The sequence below is a fragment of the Rhincodon typus genome, chromosome 8 (assembly GCF_021869965.1).
Source record: "Rhincodon typus isolate 14 chromosome 8, sRhiTyp1.1, whole genome shotgun sequence".
Classification (NCBI taxonomy): Eukaryota; Metazoa; Chordata; class Chondrichthyes; order Orectolobiformes; family Rhincodontidae; genus Rhincodon; species Rhincodon typus.
In genome coordinates this window covers 61,028,865-61,052,082 of record NC_063339.1, presented here as the reverse complement: position 1 = coordinate 61,052,082, position 23,218 = coordinate 61,028,865, and the positions used below count along the sequence as shown (strand labels likewise).

At 38.0% G+C, this 23,218-nt stretch overlaps 1 protein-coding gene across 1 annotated transcript in view; it reads left to right on the top strand.

Moving 5' to 3' along the window:
- Positions 1–22,607, top strand: part of LOC109921702 (homeobox protein Meis2-like) — an 81,530-nt gene extending 58,923 nt beyond the window's left edge. The window contains exons 5-7 of the mRNA XM_048600435.1: positions 15,105–15,244; positions 17,544–17,633; positions 20,324–22,607. Coding sequence (XP_048456392.1) covers positions 15,105–15,244; positions 17,544–17,633; positions 20,324–20,610 — 517 coding nt within the window. The 3' untranslated portion in view covers positions 20,611–22,607. The remainder of the gene's footprint in view (positions 1–15,104; positions 15,245–17,543; positions 17,634–20,323) is intronic.
- Positions 22,608–23,218: the final 611 nt, after the last annotated feature.

Here is a 23,218-nt window from a genome sequence, read left to right as displayed (position 1 = left end):
TTATTTATCACGACTGAATGAAAGTAGGGTATTGATTACATTTTGTATATATCATCATGGATGATTAATAGCAAACCATCTTAATCACATCAGATTTATCTTTAAAAGAAAGACATCCATTCACTCAATCAACCATCTTTCACTGAAATATATATCTATGCTGCACTCTGTAGACTACAAGCTAAAATGAAAGATGTGCGTGGTGACGTATTGTAATGGGGAATACTTCATTTTACTGTAGCAATATACATGTCAAGATAGCAAGTGACAATGTTTTTGGACTTGGGTTAATGGATCTACCCCTGGAAAGGGGTCTTCATTCTGATTTGCTTTATGGATCCTGAGAGATTTTCGTCTGACTGGCAGACAGACAAATATAAAGTAACCTTTTTAATCCGTATTCTTAAGGTCTTATGGCTTTAATAAATAAAAAAAAGGAAAAATGTTCTTGACTGTGAATAAGGCTTTAGAGGTCAGCAGAAAAATGAAGTGCACTTCAGGCAAGATTTGCCATTGGGGAAGGATGGATTTTTTTTATTGGTATGGAAATGGGTAGTGTGTATGCAGGTTGGACGAGTTGGTTGCCACAATAAGGCTCCTTTCATACAGGTGTGTTTATGCCCCAGGCATGTTGGCCACAGTCCATTCAATGTACAGAAGTTAAATTGAACAATAACAACTGAATCTCGAAAGGTGAGCATCAGAAGAGATGCCTGAGAGCTGTCTCCGAGCCAACGAAAGCCTGTTGCAGTTGTCAGAGCTTGTTGATGTTGCAGTGAACAGAGCAGTTTTGCACCAGATTTTGTGGTTCTGCCTTAGGAAAGAAAGTAAAATGGAACAGAAGAACAAAGTCCTGGTACATAAATCAGCAGTTGCTCTTTGCCAGATCAAAGGAGTGACATTCTTGCTCCTGGTCTGCTTGTCCACTTCAGGTGGTTGATGGACAGCTAACAGCTGGCCCTCAGTCGATGATAACTGAACCATGTTTCCTTTTGTGGAATTAATAAGGAAATCTATCATAATTGAAATAGAAAAAGTCAAAGGAAAATTGAAGGTATTAAATTATGTGAGGACCTTTACTTTAAGCCCAAATCTGGAGGAACTAATTTTCCTCATCTTGTTAATTATGACCAGATTACATCAAAACTTTATCTGTCAATTTGTGCTTCTTGTGTTATTAAGTCATCATATAAATGTTGTCACGTCAAGTTCACTTCTGGAATGAACAAGAATGTTCAGGTGTTAAGGTTTAAATTACTTTATCTTTGCTCACTTGTCAGCGGAGTCCTACACTTTCCCCTTCAATGATCATTTAATTTGTTGTTTTCTCTACAACTGTAATTATGATGTCTCAACCATGGATATCTATGGTAAGATTTTAAAAATACAAACTTGCCCACACAAAAGGTTATCTTTAAATGCAAATCAGCTAAACCAGCTCAGACAATTCTGCAATCATTTTTATCTGACTAAAGGGAAAGGTTTGCTGGATCAAATTACAATTTGCCTTAAATGCTGTATTTGCAGTTTTCAAATATATTGTTTATTTTGAAAACTTATAAATAATTAACACAAAAAGCTGAGGCAACAATTTAATTAACTGAATTGCAGCAGTGTTGTACTTGATATTATTTTTATTACATTAAATCAAGTAGTTTTTGGAGCACAAAATGTTTATTAAATACGATTCTGATTGATGTATTAGAACTGTAATCATCTACGAATTAAAATGCAACTAAATTAAAAATCGTTAGATAATAAATTTCAAAAGATGTTGAAATTAAATAATACATTTAATTAAAATATCAATGAAGTAACACTTTTTTTAAAGAAAGGCAGGAACGTTCATAAAGCAAGGTGCATAAAGTAGATTAATTTGGCTCGTGAATATTACTTCTGGGAGGTTGAAATTTAGTTTATGAATGAATTGCTATACTTGAATATGAAGACGACAAGTATATAGCTTCCATGCAAATGAGCCACAGTTGATGAATTGTACAATTTATAAAAATTGATGTATGTTCACAAACTTCTGTTCATACAGGACATTATTGCTATTGTTTGCAAAAAGTGGCTGCATCAAATGTATGAAATGTCAAACGTAGATCACAAGTTAAAGTTGTCCAACTTCCAAATTCCATGACAACATTACACCACTCAAAATACAGAAGGGCAGAATTTCCTCCTCACTGCTGCAGCTATCAGTTTGCACCCATCCCATCCCAAATCTGAGGGATGGAGTTTTTGAATAATCCCCAGGGGTACCCTTCTCTGTTGTAGTATAACAGAGAAGCCTGACATGTGCAACAGTTATCCTGTGGCTTACCAATTACATTTCGAAGAATTGTATTAGAGCATTGACAATTAAATTCGGTTGAGTAGGGGCCTTCGTTAAATTTAGAACACATCAGCTCTCAACCCCAGAGGCATAAAATGGCCATAGAACACCCTAATACATGCCTTCTAAAAGTACTGGCAAGATTTAACTATGGCAGTCATAACAACCACAAGCACACACCACTATATATGCATTCCAACTGTCATTCCCCCCCCACCTGTGAAATTTGTTTTTAATTTGTAAAAGAAGCAGAAATTCAGTGGATTCGGATTCGACCCATTTTCCAATCCCTGATGGTGTTACATTGAATATTGAAGCCACTGACTCACGAATGAGTATGATCTATGGATGTTGAGTTCACTCTGGCACCTCATCCAAGCAACCATTATTCATGAATGGGCTCATTCAATATGAAGGGTAACATTGCTGTACCTAATCCAGTCCTCAGCTGGCATCTTCATCTGTACTCACTGGATGACACTCTGAAATACAAACTCTAGCTATCTTGCTGATTAAATACTTTAGTATCATACAATGCAATTAGATCACCCACTGAGCCACCAAGGCTTGTTCTTAGTGCAATATGATTTTGCAATGTGTTCTAAATGTGATGGAATCAAACAGTATTTGAGGTTAGTGCTTCTATACTATTATATCTTACTGCTAACAGTTAGTGTATTTGTACTGTGACTTCATTTGTTCATTCACATTGTTCTAACTGCATACTGTACTTCTTCAACTACAATCAGAATATTGACTATGAAATGATAAAGTGAACATTAATCAACTGCCAATATCAAATTTACATGTTTTTACTAACTAACATCACATATTCAAACAAACTTTTATTTCATGTTCTTAATGAAGGAACATTGGCAATTGATTAAGGCATTGAATAAATAAAATTCCCTTTTGATTCTATTTTATTTAATGTATATATTTGTAACTGTAAATTTATACACTGTAAAATTAGATTATTAAAATGTCTTATTGTAGAGGCAGAATAGTTGTTCTACAATATAGTGTATTCATGTTGAATTTTCCATTTTTCTGATGTTTAAATTCTTTAAACACTTACATGAAAATATCACAATTTTGGGGGTATTTTTAACTGTTTTTCTAATGTGATTCCAAAATATAAATTTATTTTTAAAAATCAAGTACTGTTTGTAAGTTGTTGAAGTGTCAGGGCTCACAGCACATTCTCACATGTAGAAAAGACAAAAACATTGCTTAATTGTAGATTTGCACAAAACATGAATTACTGTATTAGTACAAACAAGGAACAAGTTTGGACGTGGTCAAGATATGCTAGTCATCTTCATTTCTGGCTTAACATATGCATTGGGTATATTTTTAAATTTGCATTTATATAGCACCTTTTCACATCTCTTGGGATGTCCCAAAGTGCTGCACCCAAAATGGATTATTTTGAAGTGCAGTCACTGTTTCATGACTGGTAAATGAAGGATAAATCATTGGAGACATTTGGGCCCTTGCCAGATTCTGACTCATGTACTGCACACAAGATGCCCTCACAAAGTATACTCACTGTCATTTTCTTGTGTTCTCAGTGTACTTCATGCTGCACCCACGAATCTTAAGTGACCATTTAAAGCAACTTGCATTATGAAAATAGTGACTGCAAGCAACTTGATGATAGATAATGGTCCTTGGCTGTAATTTGGTCAACCCGGTGCCTCAAATTCTGTATTAGGGGATTCCATGCGATGATAATTAGTGCACAAGATCCTTCTGAAGGGAAACTCGAAGCTTGCCACTTTACACAGTAGGCATTACACTTATCAAGGGAGATAAGTCATCATACAGTCACAAGAGCAAAAAATATCCACTATCTCTAGGATCAGGTTCTTACACTAAGAAAAAGTGTATAGCAGAAGTCAGATTTGCTGATCCGTAGATCTGTTGAAGTGTGATACAGTCCTGATTATTGGAGGTATCAGCAGGTTTTTTTTAAAAGAATGGATTCTTAGGATGTGGGTTTGCTGGCAAGATTGGCGTTATTGTCTGTTACTGGCCCCACAGCGATAAATGTCATGAACAATATGGTTAATTCTGTGAACAGATACTACCATAGGGATAAGGTCTTTGGCAGTTTACAGTTGTGTTACAGCGACCCAGCACTGATCTAGAATTGGTGAAAGGATGCAAACCTCTTGCTTAAAATGTGAATGTGAACAATGTTGTTAACAAGTCTGAAAGAGGCCATGTGAACATACATCAAAATAAGTCACCAATACAAAATTGCTTTTTTACAACCATAACGACCATTTTTCACTATTGACAAAATAAAATCATCCTTCAAAACCCCTTTAGCCAGAAAAATTTTTGCATGACTCCTGGGATTTCTGCTGAATGGGTGAACGTTCCTGTTTAGGGATTTGGCATAAAGTGTTGGAACAAATTAAATTATGGTCTGTTCAAGGGTTCATGTTGGAATTCAACGAAACCATGCTGATGGTGTCTATTATTGGTAGCAAAATTGAATCTGCCTTGGCAACTAACAGGAATACAAACCAAGGGCATCATGGTAGCTCAGTGGTTAGCACTGGTGCCTCACAGCACCAGGACCTGAGTTCAATTCCATCCTTGGATGACTGTCTGTGTGGAATTGTTATTCTCCCAGTGTCTGCTTAGGTTTCCTCTGGATGCTCCATTTCCTCCAACAGTCCAAATATGTGCAGGTTAGGTGGATTGGCTATGCTAAATTGCCCCATAGTGCCCATGGATGTGCAGGCTAGGTGCATTAGCCAAGGGAAATGCAGGGTTACAGGGCTTAGGTCTGGGTGGGATGCTCTTTGGAGGATCAGTGTGGACTTGATGGGCTGAATTGCCTGCTTTCACACTGTAGGTATCCTGTGAAAACATTCTGATAGCTCGGACCAAAATGTATGATAAGTGTGGCTTTTAAGAGATGGATCCACCAGAAAGTTGTAATCCTTGTTCATTGATTTTATTATTGAGATAGATGCAGTAATGACGAGAAATTCTGTTGTCCCAGGATTCCTCATTTAATTTATCTTTGCATTTTCCAGCTGCAGCTTCCCAATAAATTCTCTTTGGGTGAGAGAAAGAATTTGAAATTGGTAAAACAATGCACCGATTTTGAAACATAAAGATGAACCAGGACTACTCTCACTCACTGACTGATTGTACACAATTTCAGGGACGCTGTTTTCAAACGTATCACCAGATTTTAAAAGCAGAGACTAGGAAGAGAATTCAATTGAGTGGAAGGCATAATTTCTATACAATTGTTTTGTATGAGGCACAGCCGCCAATTATTAAAATTGGATATACCAAAGGCCGGAAATAGTGGAGTGTTGAGATCTCAAAAGCTTTTAAGGCTGGAGGAGATTACAGCGATACAGCTGGGCAAGACCATGGAAGGATTTGAAACAGGATGAAAATATTTAACCTGGGCCCTGCTGGATTGTGATCCAATGTAGATCAGTGAGTACAGAGAATAGGACTTGGTGCAAAGTCAGACACAAACAGCTAAGTTTGAATGATCTGAAGTTTATGTGGGGTGGAAGATGGGAAATTGGCAGGAGAGTTCTTGAATAGTAATGTCTAGTGGTAACAACGGTAGCAAAATGCATGTTGGCAACTGATGAACTAATCCGGGGTGGATATTAAGGGAAGTATGGGTGAAAATTTTTGAGATTTTGGCCACAGTATCTTTAGATACAGGCAAAGTTTCAAAAAGCTGAAGGTTAGCAAATGTTACAGTCTTGTTCAAAAGAATTTAAGGATAAACCTAATGATGACAAGCCCATTTGTTTAACCTTCATGATGGGAAAGTTATTAGAAAAATAATCTGGGACAAAATTAACAGACACTGCCCTGTGGAGATGTTCGCATTAGTGGTAATGTTACTGGGCTAGTACTTCAGAGGTCCAGGCTAATACTCTAGGGTTATAAGTTCAAATCCCACTATGGCAGCTGGCAGAATTTAAATCATTTAATCAATCATGAATTTGAAGCTAGTGTCAGAAATAGCAACTATCACTGATTGTTAAAAAGACCTATTTGGTTCACTAATAATTTTTTCTAGGGACGAAAATTTGCCTTCTTATCTGGACTAGACTACATGTGACTCCAGACCACGGAAACATGATTGGCTCTTAATTGCCATTTGAAATAGTCTAAGAAGTCACTCAAATTAAAAGCATTTAGGGAGAGGGGAATAAACACTGGCCTTGCAAATGGCATCCAGTTCCCATGATGGCAGGGCAAGTTGAGTGGACAGTTAGAAGACATATTGGATTCTGAACTTTTTAAATAGAGGCGTAGAGTCCAAAAGTAAATTATAGTGCATAAAACAAAGTACTGCAGAAGCTGGAGATCTGAAATAAAAACAGAAACTGCTGGAGAAGCTCAGCAATCTGGTAGCATCTTGTAGAGGGATGCTGCAAGATCTGCGAAGTTTCTCCAGCTCTTTTCTGAAGTTATAGTGAATCATTTTACAAAGTAATGGTTCGACCACAAGTGGAGTATTGTGCCCCTTTTTGGGCAGTACACATTTTAGGAAGGATGTGAATGCATTAGTGACAGGGTGGAAAAGGTTGACAAGAATGATTTTGGCTACGGGAGACTGGAGAAATTGGGATCCATTTTGGAGAATGTTGAGATCTGACAGAATACTTCAGTCAAAACTATTTCCATTGGAGCAGATTTGAGTACCAGAGAACATTTATTTCAGAAGAGTAGCCAAATAAAGGAAAACTTTTTTTATAGTGTAAGGCATTAATATTTGGAATGCACTGCCTGAGAGTGTAGAGGAGGTAGGTTCAATTGTGGCTTTCAAAAGGGAATTGAATAATTATCTGAAGATGAAAGAATTGCAGGGGTATGGAGAAACCAAGGGGGATTGGGACTAGCAGAGAGAGCCAGTGTGGACAAAACAGGCCAAATGGCCTCCTTTCAGCCATTCTAGGAGGAAGTAGGCTGTGGATCAAGTGCTGGAAAATGGGAATAGAAATAGTTAGGTGATGGTTTTTGACCAGCACAGATATGATGGGCTGAAAGGCTTTTTTCTGTGCTGTAGAGCTCTCTAACTCCAGGTGGCTTTGATGTTGGAGAAGATGTGAGATCACAAATTCATTTCAATCAGGAATACAACATGGTTGAAAATAGTTTTCAACCTAAAACTCAATTCAATATATTAATGTAATGAACCTAGATATTTAATTTTGGGATAAGAGTGGAAACCCTATCTATTGATGCACCCTTAACTTGTTTCAGCATTCTTTAGGCAGTCACCTGCAACATGGCTAATGCAATGGGGCGAGAGAGGTGTGATATTACTGCAACACATAGCCAAAGCTTTAATTGTTACTTCATCCCTGGCAGTTGGTCACTCTGTCATCAGCTGACATGGGGGAAATTAATAGGCCACACATGTACCAAGCATGGGTGCAGACTTCCCATTACACCTGTTCCATGTATTGCACTGAGATGACAGTGACAGAAATAGTGAGATTTCCAGGAGATGCTATTGTTCCTTTAGCTCAGCTTATGACTGTGAGATCTGCTTTGATTCACACCAGATACAAAATAAAAACACTTTTCTGTTTGCAGTGGAAACAAAATCATGAGGTAAGAGTGCAGGTCAGTTGCTGTCTAGATTCCATTACTGCCCAATAATGGTAGGTAGCAATGTCACCCCTTCAGTCCTGAGATACTCACCCCAATTATATTTTTATATCAGATGGAAGAAGCATAATAATTATTGTAATCTCAGTGAACATGAGTAAAGAAGTTAATAATCAAGACACTTCTGTAAAGCTAGTGATTACAGTTGCAAATTTCAATACCATTAAGATGCAGTCAAAGTTTACTTTAAAGCTGGATTGATATTCTGCAACTTTGCAAAATATTATCTTGGAGTATAAGGAAAGTTTCGCTGACTATCGGTTACTACCCGTACCCTAATCCCTTGGAGTATTGGGTAGAGTTCAGGCAGATTCTCCACACTTTTTGAAGGGAACAGATTTATTTGATTGTATGGACTTTACCCTTCCAACATTGTACGCACTTGGGTTCTGAAAGACATGAAGGCATGCAATTTTGTCAACCTCAGATTCTAGCCAAATGGGTAACCTCTTTTTCATTAAGGCAGATGTTACTTTGATAAATGCACAAGATGTGAGAGAAAATCTAAAAGAGGATCATTCATGTTTTGTCATGATCTCCATAGAGACCAATAACTTTAAAAAAGAAATTCTAACTTGCAGTTAATAGCAGAAACGTTGACATGGCAAGATTTCACTTTTCGAGACTTCTGATGTGACAAATGACAAATTGATCATCTTTGGAGGCACTTTCTACTTTAAACCACAGAAGTTCCTTTTTTTTAGCAAAACCAAAGAAACATGCTTCACAAGTATACAATGTATTGTCCTTTTAAGTAGACAGACTATTCATTCAACTCTCCTGAAACCAGTCCAAAGTGACTCCCAACTTCTAAGGGAATACTTCTGTTTTTTTCATCTCTCATTTGATAACTTTAAACCCCAGGACTGACCTTCATGATGAGAGGATTCCTGGAGTCCCTCCCTCAAAACTGGAGCCCAAGCTAGGGAAATCTCACAACCTCGTTTTACCTCTTCATGAATTTGGCCTTTATCAATCTGAGCATGGGTTCCCACCCACCTTTTGGTCAGGTGAACCACAGAGACTTTTGGTCTCTTCCGGGGTATCCTGGACCTTAGAAGACTAACTGGTTCTTCAATTTTATGGGATGTTTTTGAAATCTGTCCTCTGAAAACCCCATTCCCTTGGCAACCTGCATTGTGTGACGTTGTATCGAGCCAGAAATGCTGATTAGTTATCCTTACAAGCCCAACTCTCCTCCATCTTGGGAATAAATAGACAGTTTAAAGTGCAACTGTTTACAATCTGAACTTCTCAATGCTTTGCTGGGACTATGGAGAATCTCAGTATGTCTCCAAGTGTAAATACTTCCCAGGAAGACAACCCAGGCCTTCCTTTAATTTTTAGTGCCTCATCAGGCAAACTTCAGTACAGGTCATGTGCCTGCATTAATCTTACCCTATATTTAAAGGCAAAGTGCCAAAACATCATAATTATACAAATCTCATTATTGTAACTTTGTGAAGAAGTACAATGAAATTGCTTCTAATTGCTGTATATTCCCTAGGCCAAGGTAGACAGAGAATGACTTATTGTATTATTTATTAATATTTGTTATAAAAACAAATAGAAATCTGACTTCTATTTGCAAGATAGTAATAATTTTCTGAATTCTGCCTGTTCAGCAATTTTTTTTCCTTTGTTTCATGAGCAGGAAACATAAAATCCATATTTTATTTTTCTGTACACAACCCTATGTTACCCAGGTCAGAATATTTAAAGAGAGGCTGTTTGGGAGTGTTGTGGCATGGGAAAAGGAAGTTAGATGGTGCAAGACAAAAAAGAATCTCTTAAAGGGATGGACATTTCTTTTGGTTTTCTGTTAGATGTTGAAAAAGATTACGCATCTGTATAGAACAATCAATTCTGTTCATCTTATTAACCTCAATCAGCTCATCCTTAGCCTAGGTCTATGCTGATCTAAGTTGTAGAATCCTAGCTGTTTCAGCTATACCTGATAACTAAGATGCTTAGTTCATCTCTCTAAAGTACACTGGAAGATCAGGATGGGATTTAATTATAGCAGGCTAATAGGACCATTGGTTTATCTGGATGTAGCAAATCATAGAAAATCAGAGGGCAGGAGCACCCTTTCTGAATGGAGGTTCCTTTGCAGGCAGAGCTCATTCCTAATCAGTATTCCTGTGTCCAAGTGATCCAACAGCCCCCAGGCAAGAATAGGAAAATCAGGCCAGTAAGTTTACAGGAGCTTGTAGTAGCTGGATTGGTCATACATTTTCTCAAGGATAAACAATTAATTACATGCTCCTTTAGCTTGAACTCTATTTGTAACAACTGCTTTCGTAGAAGATTCAGCGGTGGTTATTAATTCTTGTTGCTCACTTAAGCTTCAGACATTTATATTTCTGTGTAGGGAGAAATCAAATCATACTGGCCCGCCAAAACAAAAGTAAAATGCTGCTTTTCATACAAACACAGTTTACTATATTAAGATATTAACATTCATCAGCCTGTTCCTATTAAGGCTTTCTATCTGTGACAGGACCTAATAGATGTGCCTTTCAGCTTAGGGGGTATATCCCAGTTTATCAGGTACAAGATTTCACAAACCGGTTAAGCAACTAGTTTTAGAGGATAGTTTTGCTTAAGTTGAAATGACAATCAAACTTGGGCTGTGTTCCAGATGAATACAAATTGACATTAAGGGCCAGAATGCTAAAAATAGAAGTTGCCAGGTGTGGCGCTGAATTAGTAAAGTAGAAAACAGGGTGGTATGAATTACAGAAAAAGAGGTTCCATAACCCTTCAACATTGATGCAAGAGAAAGTCAACCTTACATAGGCACCACACAAAACTGTTTTTCTTAAAGGTAACTGCAGTGGAATTATTATAATTATTGTAACGATCGGTTAGTGAGTGCATTAAACGAAAGTGTATTAAGCTTTCAGATTTACTTAGTTGAAAGTTAGACACTTCTATTTGGTTAGCATTTTAAACATTTTTTTAAATCTCCGCATGTTAAATGAACCACTGTTGCTACTAACGTAAACATTCTGATGAGTATCCAAAGATATGACCTCTATGTGACCCCTTAACCTTGCCTGTAATTATTTGTTTGAAGACAGTATGAAGTTCCCATGCTGAGAGGGACTATAATGGTTTGCAGCTCTGTGCAGCCTTATGTGCAAGTATGTACAAGAGGAGCAAGAGAGACTTTATAATAAGGAGACTACCAGATGTAAATAATAAAAATGGTTGGGGGTAAAAAGAAAAACCTAGTAATTTAGTCCAGCCCATTACTTGGATAGCGGCAGGGAGAAATGAATGGGGGAGGGGAAAGAGGAGGGGTGCATTACTCTGATGTGATACAGGAGCACATTGAAGTCTCCTTCTCATCTCTGGAGTTTTTTTGTGTGTCATATGCGCACACCATTAGCGGCTCTTGGGAGGAGAGAAAACAGTCTTATCTGCTTGGTCTGATAATCTCAATTGGCCGTATTCTGATTGATAAAAGGGAGTGTAGCTACAGAGCTTTGAATCAACTCCCAAAGGGATGCAACACATTAGTCTGCCGGTAAGGCTAGTATGGAGAGGGTTATTGTGCTCAAAATGAGCAAGTATGGACACCAAAAGATCTGAAGTATAATTTACACTACACCTCACGCATTCTTTTCCCACTTGACATGTGAAAAAGCAACCTACAAATTCTAAACATTACAGCATTAAGTAAGCATTGAAAACTGAAGAAAATACAGAACAGCTTTAGATGCAGCAATCCTATTGCATTTTACTTCGCTGGTTCTAGACTTGAAACAGTTACAATTGCCTTTGGTTCAAATCAAAATGTCAAGTATAAACAGTGCAAATGAATGTATTCCAATGGTAGATTAGAGTAAATGTACATACCTTCTAATGTCAATTTAAACTCAGTATGTATGAAGGGCAGGGAATTAGCATTATATTGACAACAGAGTAGCTCAGCCTGGCAAGTTAGCATTATCACAATGAGAAAGTGTTAGCTGAGTAAACTCAAGTTACCTTCGATACTGCTATAGTAATGTGTTTGTGTTTGTATGCATTTTAAACAAGAAATATCTGGTGCTAGTGACAGATGTAATTACCCATTTCTTTCAGCTATGCTGTTAGAACCGAAATCAACATTGGTCAAAGAGCGAATAATGCACCCTTCTGGACTGTAAAGTAGACACATAGCCTTGGGTTACTTGTATTGAGAAAAACTGGGAGGGGAATAAAGGGTGACATGCTGCCATGACCAAATATAGGTCCTTAGAAAAAGCACTTAATATTAAAACTCATTCCTGAAACTTTTTCCTTATTTTAAAAAGTCTGCTATTTGGCCTATCATGACTGCTGGACTTTTTGAAAGAGCTACCCAACATCCCATTTCCTCATAGCCCTGCAAATGTTTCCTCTTTAAATAGATTTGTAATTCGTCTTTGAATGTCACAACTGAATCAGCTTCCATCATCCTTTAAGACAGTGCTTCTCAGAACTCTCCTGATAAATATATTTTACACAATGTGGCATTGATTGTTTGCCATATTGTTCAGTCCAAATCAACTTTAAATCTCCCAACAACTGACAAGGTGAGTGTGTTGCTTGCCCTGACCATCATTGCTCCTTGTAGCCAATCAGCCAGAAATGCTTCAATGGAGAACACAGGATTCTTGAGTTTTTTTATTCCCTCTTGCACTTCCCCCCACCCCTTCCCCAAGCCACTTAGTGTTTCTCAGTATAAGAAGTGAGAACTAAGTCCACACTGGATCTTTTACATGATACTGCATATTAGTGCCTGCCTATCTTTCTCACTTTTAGTTTGATATTATTTGCAACCTGCGCAACATTTCCTCCATTACCCAAGAGCTTGGATCACTGAAATGCAGTGTTCTCGACTACAGCAGTGAATATAGATCTGTGATTGCACAATGGGGGACACAATTTAGTGGGTGGGACCTGTCGTGCTACTTTTTCTTCCACATGGGTGAATAAACCCTGCTCTTGCAAACTGCCCCATCTACTGGCCTGATGCAGAACTAACAATTGCTTAAGTAAAATTTTAAAGAGTTTCAGAGTTGGACCTCCGTAGAAGTACAAAGTTCCGGAGTGACATGCCTCGTATAGAAAAAAAATTAATCTAAGAGCTTTTATTTAAAAATTACCGTTTTAAAAACCAGCCATGAAGTCTCTAAGGACTAAAGTGAATTATCATGTGCACATTCTGTTTTATTGCACACGATCTTCATTCAGATTTGGCTTCAATGTCTATCGAATTAAATCAAAAACAAATCTGCCGAAACTCATGTCACATGTATAACTTAATATTACATTTTGCCTTGCTGCAATTCACTATGGTGGCAAGTATATGCACGGGATGAATTGAATTCAGTTTGGATCTCATAATCGTAACTGAACTGGCTCTCATTCTGAACAGGGTCACTCTGTGTATTCCAACTGTGGAACAGACGTTTGTTTACTGACGTTTTGATTTAATGATATCTGCACTGCTCGTTATAAAGAAGACTCACCATTTCCCTGAAGAACATCTCTTTCTTCGGTTGCTTAGCCTGTTTTAATGCCTGAAGCGGCTTTTCAACTGAAGCTTAGGCAAGACAAGTAATTGTGTTGGGTGACATTTTTTGACAACAAAGATAGAATGCAAATCTTTGGAGGATTGCCCTTCAATAATCTGTATACAGATGGAAAATAATTCATAATGCATTGCTAAAGCATTGACAAAATTAATACATTCCTCTTAGAAGGTGCTTTCTGAACTAAGAATGCTTACTTTAGAATAATAGGTAATTTGACAATGGCCATTTTGCATCAGAAATCTGCCATGGGACAATTTTTTTGGGCTTCTTGTTCATTTTCTTTCTCCCCATCCCCCAATTTCACAGCCATGAGACATTTGTTACATGCCATTCGCATGAGTTGTATTTCTTGCACTTAGCTGGACATAAAAGACAGTGGAGTAGCTTGGCTCCATTTCAAATGCAAACATTTGGCCTCTGCATAGAGATTTCTAACATTTCAGATAATAAAAAATGTGAGGGTGTTTTTTTGGATGGAGGGGCGGTTTGGCTGGGAGGTGGAGCAGATAAATTAAAGACAGCACTGCAATGATTAATTGCACAGCTTTTATGAAATCATTTTATCTGGCTTTTTGGGAAGAACAGGAGGGTGGGAATTTTCTGGTAACAGTGGATGACTGTCAAGGTGTAATATAATTTATCAAATCAGAACTGAAATCCAAGGTTGCTATATTTTTTTTTAGAACTGCAGCACTTTGCTGTGTCCTCGAAATACAATTATTGTCGAACTTTCTGATGTGAAAAGTAGCCTGTGTTAGGTATTCCAGAAAAGCATTAATTTTAATGACCTAATGGCTTGGTGACCCCACCACCATTTTTGATCCTTCTCCATCGCTTGTTTCCCAAAATGGCAAAATATACATGTCTGAATGCCTATGAAACCATAATCACCAAAAAAGGTGTCTGTTTTGATCTGTAGAAACAAGTCATCTATTTTCAAATGTCTTTTAGTACCCACATTCCTGGTGGGCATTTGCTTTTATTTTCTGCCCTGGGTGTGGAAATCTTGGTTGAAAAGGTCACTGTTGCCAGTCGCTAACCTCTAAATGACCCCTTGACTTTACAGTCTAAAACTGCAGGAGCTGCGAATGAGCGGGAGCCTTTCTGTACCAGCACTTATTTGCTGCTGTGGTGATAAAACTTCAGACAGCCTAATTGATGGGCTTGCTGACATAACAATACCTTGTGAAAGCAGAGAGTGGCAAACGCCTGGTCTTCATTTATGGACAGCTGGAAGGGGAGTTGCACCCCCTATGAGGAGAAAGCAACCTATTTGAGGCAATGAACTTTTACGATGTTTGTGACTCTAGCACAGGCAGACATTCTATCTTAAACACTAACATTTAAAATAGTTGATGTTAGAAACCTTTAAATCAACAGATGACGAATGTGCTCATGTGAACAGGTTGTCTTTTTAATGCCTTCAACAATTTGAAATGCTGCATAAGTTTGAGCTCTAATATTGATTATTCAGATTAAGAAATTAAAATCTCACTTTTTCATGTTTGTTTCAGGTTTATTAATGCCAGGAGAAGAATAGTACAACCCATGATTGACCAGTCAAATCGAGCAGGCAAGTCCCAAGTAGTAACTATATTCAAGTCCCGCAGGCACAAATCCTCATCAAGTTATTCTTCAGGAGTCCCTTCACCTGGTAAATAAACCTGGCTGCTTGGCATTCTGGAAAGGCTTTTGCTCCAGAATCCCAAAGCAGGGAGCAATCTTGCTAAATTGGTGCCAACTGGACTTTCCCACCCTCACTTTCCAGAGGCTGCTTTATTTCTGTTGGTATTGGTAATTGGGCAAACATCCTTGCAGCATATAAAGCTTGTTTAGTGGGTACTGCTACTGAATCACTGGTTGTCTTTCTCAGCCACTGTTGCTTTCCTTACTGCTCACAACCCCTTGGTGAATGTGCTTGCTTATTTTCAGCAACATTGCTACTTATCAACATTAATTAAAGCTATGGGTTACTTTAAAGAAACATGTTAAAATTCAACTAAATGGATTTGCAGTTAACAGCCGGTTGGATGAAACATCAAGGAACACATTTTGCTCCGTTCAATAATTGCACCAGAAAAAAGACATGAGACTAGGCAGTGTTCATGACTATACTATCATGGCCTATTTTTCCCAAAGTTAATCATTGGAGGAAGACATAGCCCCTACATTCTTGTTACCTTTGTTCTATTGAAAATTGTAATTGGTATGATGTTATATTTTCCAAGTTAATACCTATTGTAAAATAGCTGAAAATTAATTTGACTTTTTAAAAAATTGGCTTATTTATAATTTTTAAACAAAATACATGTTCAGCTGACTGTAGAATTGTGTCCTTCTGCATTGACTTGAGAAAAGCTTTATTGAAGTTTTGATTCTGAATCACACTGCTTTGATTTTATGTTGATATGCACCTGCTGCTTTCCTTCAATTTATAAAATGTTATTTATTCATGGGAATTGTGTACAATTTGAAGAGCTTATTTCTCTGTTGGGATCAGGATGATAGTGTAGAGTGAAATGAAACAGAAGGCAGAGTGCTACGATGGTCAGAGAGAGCTCTGATTTTATTTGACAGATTTAAAATTTAATCTCATTGTTGTACAATAAAGATTAGTGAATTTGAAATCATGCAAGAATAATTTCTGTGCTCCCTGTGCTGATTGCACTGGCTCTAGCTGTGGTTTAGACCTACAGGTGATATCTGAGTGCCTTGCCCAAGAGTCTTTCTTTATTTGTGAGTCTATAGAAAGTATTCAGGTATCAGACATCGCAGCCAAACTGCATGCTTTCATTACCCACATTCAACATAAACATGTTATTTTCACCTTCTTCCAAGTTCAGGAATGCTTAAGCCATTTGTGTTACTTCTTGCTTGTCTCAAGTCAGCTAGCTCAGCACAAGCTCTAATAGTTGAATCCTTAAGAGAAATAAAAAGGAAAATGTTTAAATATCTTTTTAAAAGAACTATTTAAATGGGTACAGGACTGGGACACAAGGCTGATGCCATGGCCAGGTAACTATTCCCTATGCTGTAATTTTGCAATTCTATGGAGCTGGGCTTCTCAAGTCCAGCAAGTTCAGCCCCATAGTACAACATTTGCTTAATCAGTGAAAAAGTTGAGGAGCTGCCTACAGAATTTACTTTTAGTCTCCATAATATTACATTGTTGCACAATGGGGTCATACAGCATGGAAACAGACCCTTCGATCCAAACAGTCCACACCAATCGTCTTCCCAAACTAAGCTCGTCGCAACTGCCCACACTTGGCCCTTATTCCTCCAAACTTTTACTTTTCATGAAGTTATCTAAATGTCTTTTGAACATTGTAACTGTACCTGCATCCACCACTTTCTCTGGCAGCTCATTCCACTCACAAACAACTCTCTGTGTAAAAAAGTTGCCCCTCATGTCCTTTTTAAATCTTTCTCTTCTCATCTTAAAAAAATATGCTCCCTAATGCCTTCATGCTTACAATACAACTAAAGAAATTTCTGAAATTAGTCATACTAATTTATTAGGAAAAATCTGGGCAAAATGCCCAGCTACATAATTTTTGGATTAAAAGATAAGGACACACAAGCACAAGAAATTCTTTATTCTTACATTAAATAAATTAATAAATCTTCTTGGTGTTGGTGAGGGGACCTTTACCTTACAGCATTATGCTATACACTGCGTGTGCTTTTGCAATCTAAGACTGCAGCTTTGGAATGTTTCCACCTCTCAGGGATTTATCAGTATGGGGAAGTGGTTAGGTTAGGTATCGCAGGTAGCGAATGCATTTGGTGCTCAACTTATTTTTTAATGGTACTTGCTTTTTAAGTTTCTGGTGTTTGACAACGTATTGTGTTTGCTGTTTCAGGAGTAACTGCTGATTGTTTGGTATGTCTTTTCTTTCTCCTCTGTGTCCACGTTTGACTACAATCAGGTTTTCTTCTTGATCCTTCAGTAAGCCAAGGAGCAGCATACAGTCCAGAGGGCCAACCAATGGGAAGTTTTGTATTGGATGGTCAGCAACATATGGGAATTCGGCCTGCTGGTAAGCCTTGTGCAGTCCTTCCATGCCCTAAGTGTAGCGTCATCACCTTCTCTATCCCGCCCATCCACTCCATTTGTCATGCCCACCATCACAGGGTTTTCCTCTCTGCCTGCTGCCTGCCTTGCCTGTCTTCTTTGCACCCACGGGGAAACAAATCCTTCAGACAAGAGATTTGTGAGGAATTTATCCGCCCCCACGGATCCTAAAATACACAAAAAAAAATTATAAGGGATCTTTTTCACTATTGAATAGTCGACCTTGCTGATTTTCTGGCATCTTCTTGGATTTTATCTCCCTTCTAGGACCTATGAGTGGAATGGGCATGAATATGGGCATGGATGGGCAATGGCACTACATGTAACCTTCATCTAGTTAACCAATCGCAAAGCACGGGGGAAGTAAGTACGATCAGGCTGTTTATTCTGTCTATTACTGTAGTGCAATTTTTTTTAATACCCACCCCCCCCACACACACCAGTTTTTTTCTCCTTGCCCGTATTTGCATGCTATTCCAATAAAGGGCTAGTTTTAATGATTTATCTCATGACATTTGACACCATTTCGCAAGCTGCAAAAGGTCACCTAACTAATTTACAGTATACAGAGCAAATTAGGTCTGGAGTAATTCTGTTTAATTATGAAGCCCAGAGAATCAAACTCAAGCAGCGAATGAACAATTGGGACATTTAAGGGAAAAGAAACATCTTCAGGGCACCAATTGACTTGAGAGAAATTAACCAGGCTTCATGAAGCGATAAAAACGAGAAGTGAGACTGTCCTTTGAGTGACATAAATCTGTCAGGAAACGATTGATGCATGAATTATCCTATATGCAAAAATGAAATGTTGCAGTTCCCAATCTGCAGTCTAGATATATGGCGAAATATGGTGCTACAATATATTTCTCACTTGGAGACCCCCGGACGCCATCACCACCACCACCACACGCCCATCCCATATTGAAAAGTATATCCATCGCCTCCTAAACAAGATTAAAATAAAGGTAAAGGAAAAAGTAAAATAAAACAGTAGCAGACATTAAGAGATGACTTGCAAGTGAAGGAATGGCATCTGCAGTGAAGCTGATTGGCTGCATTCTAAATAATCCATCAGTTGGAGTGTGTCCAATGTATGCGATGTTTGAGGAATTCAGATACAGCAAACAGCAATACATCACCAAGGCATCAGAGCATGAGGTTTTATTTAATAACTGAAACTCTTTGCTACCATTGAGCTTAATGCTTACATTTGAAAAAGAATGGCAGACTATTTCATTATTAAATCATCTTCAATCCTTTGTATTCAAAGTTGTATGTCCTACCCGCAAAAAATGAATTTCTGTGCAGTCGCTGAACAGCACTGGATTGTTTCAGATTATTTAAAATAATGGTTATAGTTTCTTGTGAGATCTTTGAGGAGGTTACCATAGTACATTAGTGATGGAGTCAATTTCGTGCCTTCCTTTCTTTACTGATGCAGTTAGAAAAATTTTAAAAGCAGTGTTCCCTAAAACAGTCATTGAGACAACATTTTCTCAGCTTGGATAATTCTTAATATAGGCCATATAATTTCTGGCCTATTTAATTACATAACATATTTTATGCTTCATAACCAATTACATTAATGGCTTAATACAGATAATATTATCCTCCTTTTATTTGATTATGGAGCCACACAATATGGTATATTTGGTACTTAATTATCATCATCCAGTGAGCACGCCGCTGTGCTAGAATAAACAGAGCTGAGTCGGAATTATTACAGAGTGCAGACAGTATTATTGTCTCAGTATGGTTTTACCACTGTGGCTACTAATGTACTACAAATCTACTTAAAACAATGAAAACAGCTTATAGGTTTTTAGATTAATGTCTTATAGTGTCATTAAAACCTATTCTAAATCCTCTTGGTAGGTGCTAGAGGACGGTAAAGTTAATTTCCTCTACTTTAGCTCCACAGGATAAACTATGTCGATAGTTATTTTGCATTAAAATTAGCTCAAGTTAGATAGATGAAATCAATGATTTAAATAATATTTTCTGGCAGATATTTCCTCATAAATGCCCATATCCCACACTCTCAGCAACAGGTATTGGCTCCTTTCTTCCCTTTTTCTGTTTCCAATTTCAGTTATATATCATGGAGAGGAAAATACAAGGGCCCACTCTACTGGTAAAAACATTCCTAAAATAGGATGAGAAGCACTTCCCTCATTTTCCTGAAAAGGATTTCTTTATTTGGAAATACTACGTGTGTGAAAGGGAGCTCTCATTGCATCAGATTTCTTGCATGTAGATATCTTCTTGGTTCCTTGCCATATTTCTTTGAGCAATATCTTCTCTGGTTCTGCTTAATCTTTAGTTTTTTATTCTATCGGTCCCTGTATTCTTTTTGCCTGTAACTTGATCTTTTTTCTTTCATGAACCGATGTATCTCCTGTGACCTATGAGTAAGATTGAATGCATGGTTATTGAATTAATCATTGTGACTAGTGCATTTGATTTATTATCATAAAATATCTGCAATGTGTAATAACACATATACATCAATAACATTGTAACTGTATATGCACAGAGATGTACGTGCAGACCATATAAGGAAGCTGCTAATAAGACATAAGAATAAGCTCTTAAGGAATGCATTTGTCAAAAATGTTAACAAATTTTAATTGTTTGTTCTCGTCTTTTCAGGTTTGCAAGGCATGCCAGGGGACTATGTATCTCAGGGTGGTCCTATGGGTATGAGTATGGCGCAGCCAAGTTACACTCCTCCCCAGATGACCCCACACCCTGCCCAGTTAAGACACGGACCCCCAATACATTCCTATCTCCCAAGTCACCCACATCACCCGGCCATGATGATGCATGGAGGACCCCCGCCTCACCCTGGAATGCCAATGTCAGCACAAAGCCCCACAATGTTAAATCCTGTAGACCCCAGTGTAGGGGGACAGGTAATGGACATTCACGCCCAATAGTATAAGGGAAAAAAGAGAGAGAAACAAAAATGTAAGACTTTATACTTTGAACAGATGTTGACACTTAATGGAATTCCAGATGAGCTGTGATTTTGTTTTCACTCAACGCCAGCAGAGGACCAATGGCAAGGCCAGGCAAATGTGAAGCCAAAAGCTTTCTTCACGTGAAATTAACTCCAATGTAAAGTTCCTCTGGAAAAGGACTGAAAGATTTATTACTACTGTAGCATAAATATAGGAACTAAGTTAACTTGTACATTTCTGTTGATCACTCTATTTCTGTTGCTTCCAATAGTTTTTAGAAAGAAAGTTATCCTTTTTCCACACTATGTGTGTTGTTTCCAAAATGGTTGTCCTCGTACAGCAAATGGAGCCACGTTTCAGACCAGATTGCCCAGATCCAGCCACCTTGCCATAGAGGAAGAAGCTAATATGAAGATCTGTGAGACTTCCTTGGATGCAGCCATAGGCGAAAGGTTTTGAGAATGCACTAACATACCTGATTTTCTCTGGAACAAATGCGGCCTGTCACAACAAAGCCTACTTGGTCCACCTGAAGGGCTTATGTCTGATCATATTCTGGATTGACTCTTCTTCAAAGAGCTTGTTGACGGAAACCTGAAGACAAATTAGCAGCTTCCTGCTATGGCTGTGGGCCTCAGGATTGAGAAAACGTTGTCACAAAAACAACTAAGAATGCTCTTGGGCAGACTTTTCTTAATGAAATTTCCTTTTGCTGGTCTTGCACCAAAACAGACCTTTTTAAATGAACTCAAACTGCTTGGAACAAGCAACGATTAAAAAAAAATACTGTAACATACTTGGTACAGAGAGTTCAGTATATTAATTGTTACATGTTAGATATCTATGTGTTTACCTCAATGAGAAATAACGAATGTTTTGCTAGTATCAAATCTGCTGTGGAATTGGTATTGTATGTCAATGAATTCCTTACTTTTATCAGCACGTGTCACTAGAAGAAAATGCTGTTTTCCTTGCGAGCTTTGTCAGATTACATAAATACTTGTATGAGGACTGTGACGTATGTTTAAAAGGTGTTCAGTCACAAAATGCCGTAATAAATATTTCATTTTTAGATTTTTTTCTGTTTGATAACACCTGTAATGGTTTCAACTTTCTTGGGACTTAACAACAGACTCCTCCAGAAGTGTGTGCAGCTAAAGTTTTTAGTTCTGTTGTTGGATAGTTCAGTCCTGTAAGATTCACATGGATGTGAGGTTTTCTATCTGATCCCAGACCCTCTGAATGATATTGGAAAGATGTGGTTGTCACTGCTTCCTAAATGGCCATTATTTTCACAAAAACAGGAGATTTTTTTTATCTTTCTTTCTGAGCAGAAAAGCAACTGGAAATTTTAAGCTCAATGGAAAGGAAACTTGTGGAATATTTTACCAGCGTTCAGAAAAAAAAGAGACAGGGTAACTTCTCTTCTAAAAAGAAACATGTACAGCGTTTTCTACACAAGCACCACCCGGAGCGTACAAAATCCGGCTGTTCGCGTGAAGAACTTTTATCAGTAGCTATTACTTAATCGAAGTTGAAAAATGATACTAGGCACCAAATTCAAATTTACAGCATCTTTCTATATCCTCGTGTCGCGATGTTTACAACTCTAGAGTCCCCCAGAATTGTGTTTTCACTGGTTCTTAAGTCTTGAAAGTTCATTTTAAGCAAGCCAACCTTCACACAGCTCCTTTCCCCCACACCTCCTGTCTACATTCCCACCAAAGCGAGCGTGTAAAAATGTCAGCTGATTGCAACCAGGATTTCTGATCCTCAAAATCAAAGAGTCTGAATTACTCCAGAGTTCTTTTTGCAAAGCCAGGATGGTGGCGGGACTGGGGATGACATATTTATAGAAATGTGGAAATTCAGATCGGGCAGCATTTGAAGTGAGTTATATTGTATTTAAAACCCTGGAGGTTTCTTTTTTTTTTGTTTACAGAGCTTCTTAATAAAAGTTTATTTAAAAAAGAGCCTGGGTTGATACCATTAAAATGTGTTATGTACAGACAGTCATGGATAAAGTTTATTTTTTGGCTGGTTCAATATGTTGTATTTTGTATTGCGAGCTGCAGACACCCAATGGACAATCTGATGCGTTTAATCATTAAGTGTTTTGTTTTTGGAGGCTCGTATATGCTGACCGTGAGTCATATTCATTTTCATTTCATTCACATTCGCTGCATCTTCTTCACATTTTGGAAACTTAACTTAAACCCGTCGCCTGTTGCAGTTTCTTTTCCAACCGGGAATTCGCTGGTGAAAGTTCGATTCTAGTTTTCCAACTTTTATAAATTCGCTGTTTATTGTGCTGCTGTCTTCCTAACTCAATCGCTCGTTTGCATTGCGAATTCCAGCTCCCCGCCCTCCTACTCCGGACTGGTAAAACAGGTTCGGATTTTCTAGGCAAATCTAGTCTTTCCCCGTTCAGAAAGCCAGCGCGCATTTTTTGTGCATTTAGCATGTTGAACTTTATCACTTTTTTTATTCCTGTGTTGTGCCCGGGTGCAGTGCAGCAACAACTGCTGTATGACTTCCTCCTCAAATATACACGGTGCTTGTGGCAATGCTAGATCATCTCTGA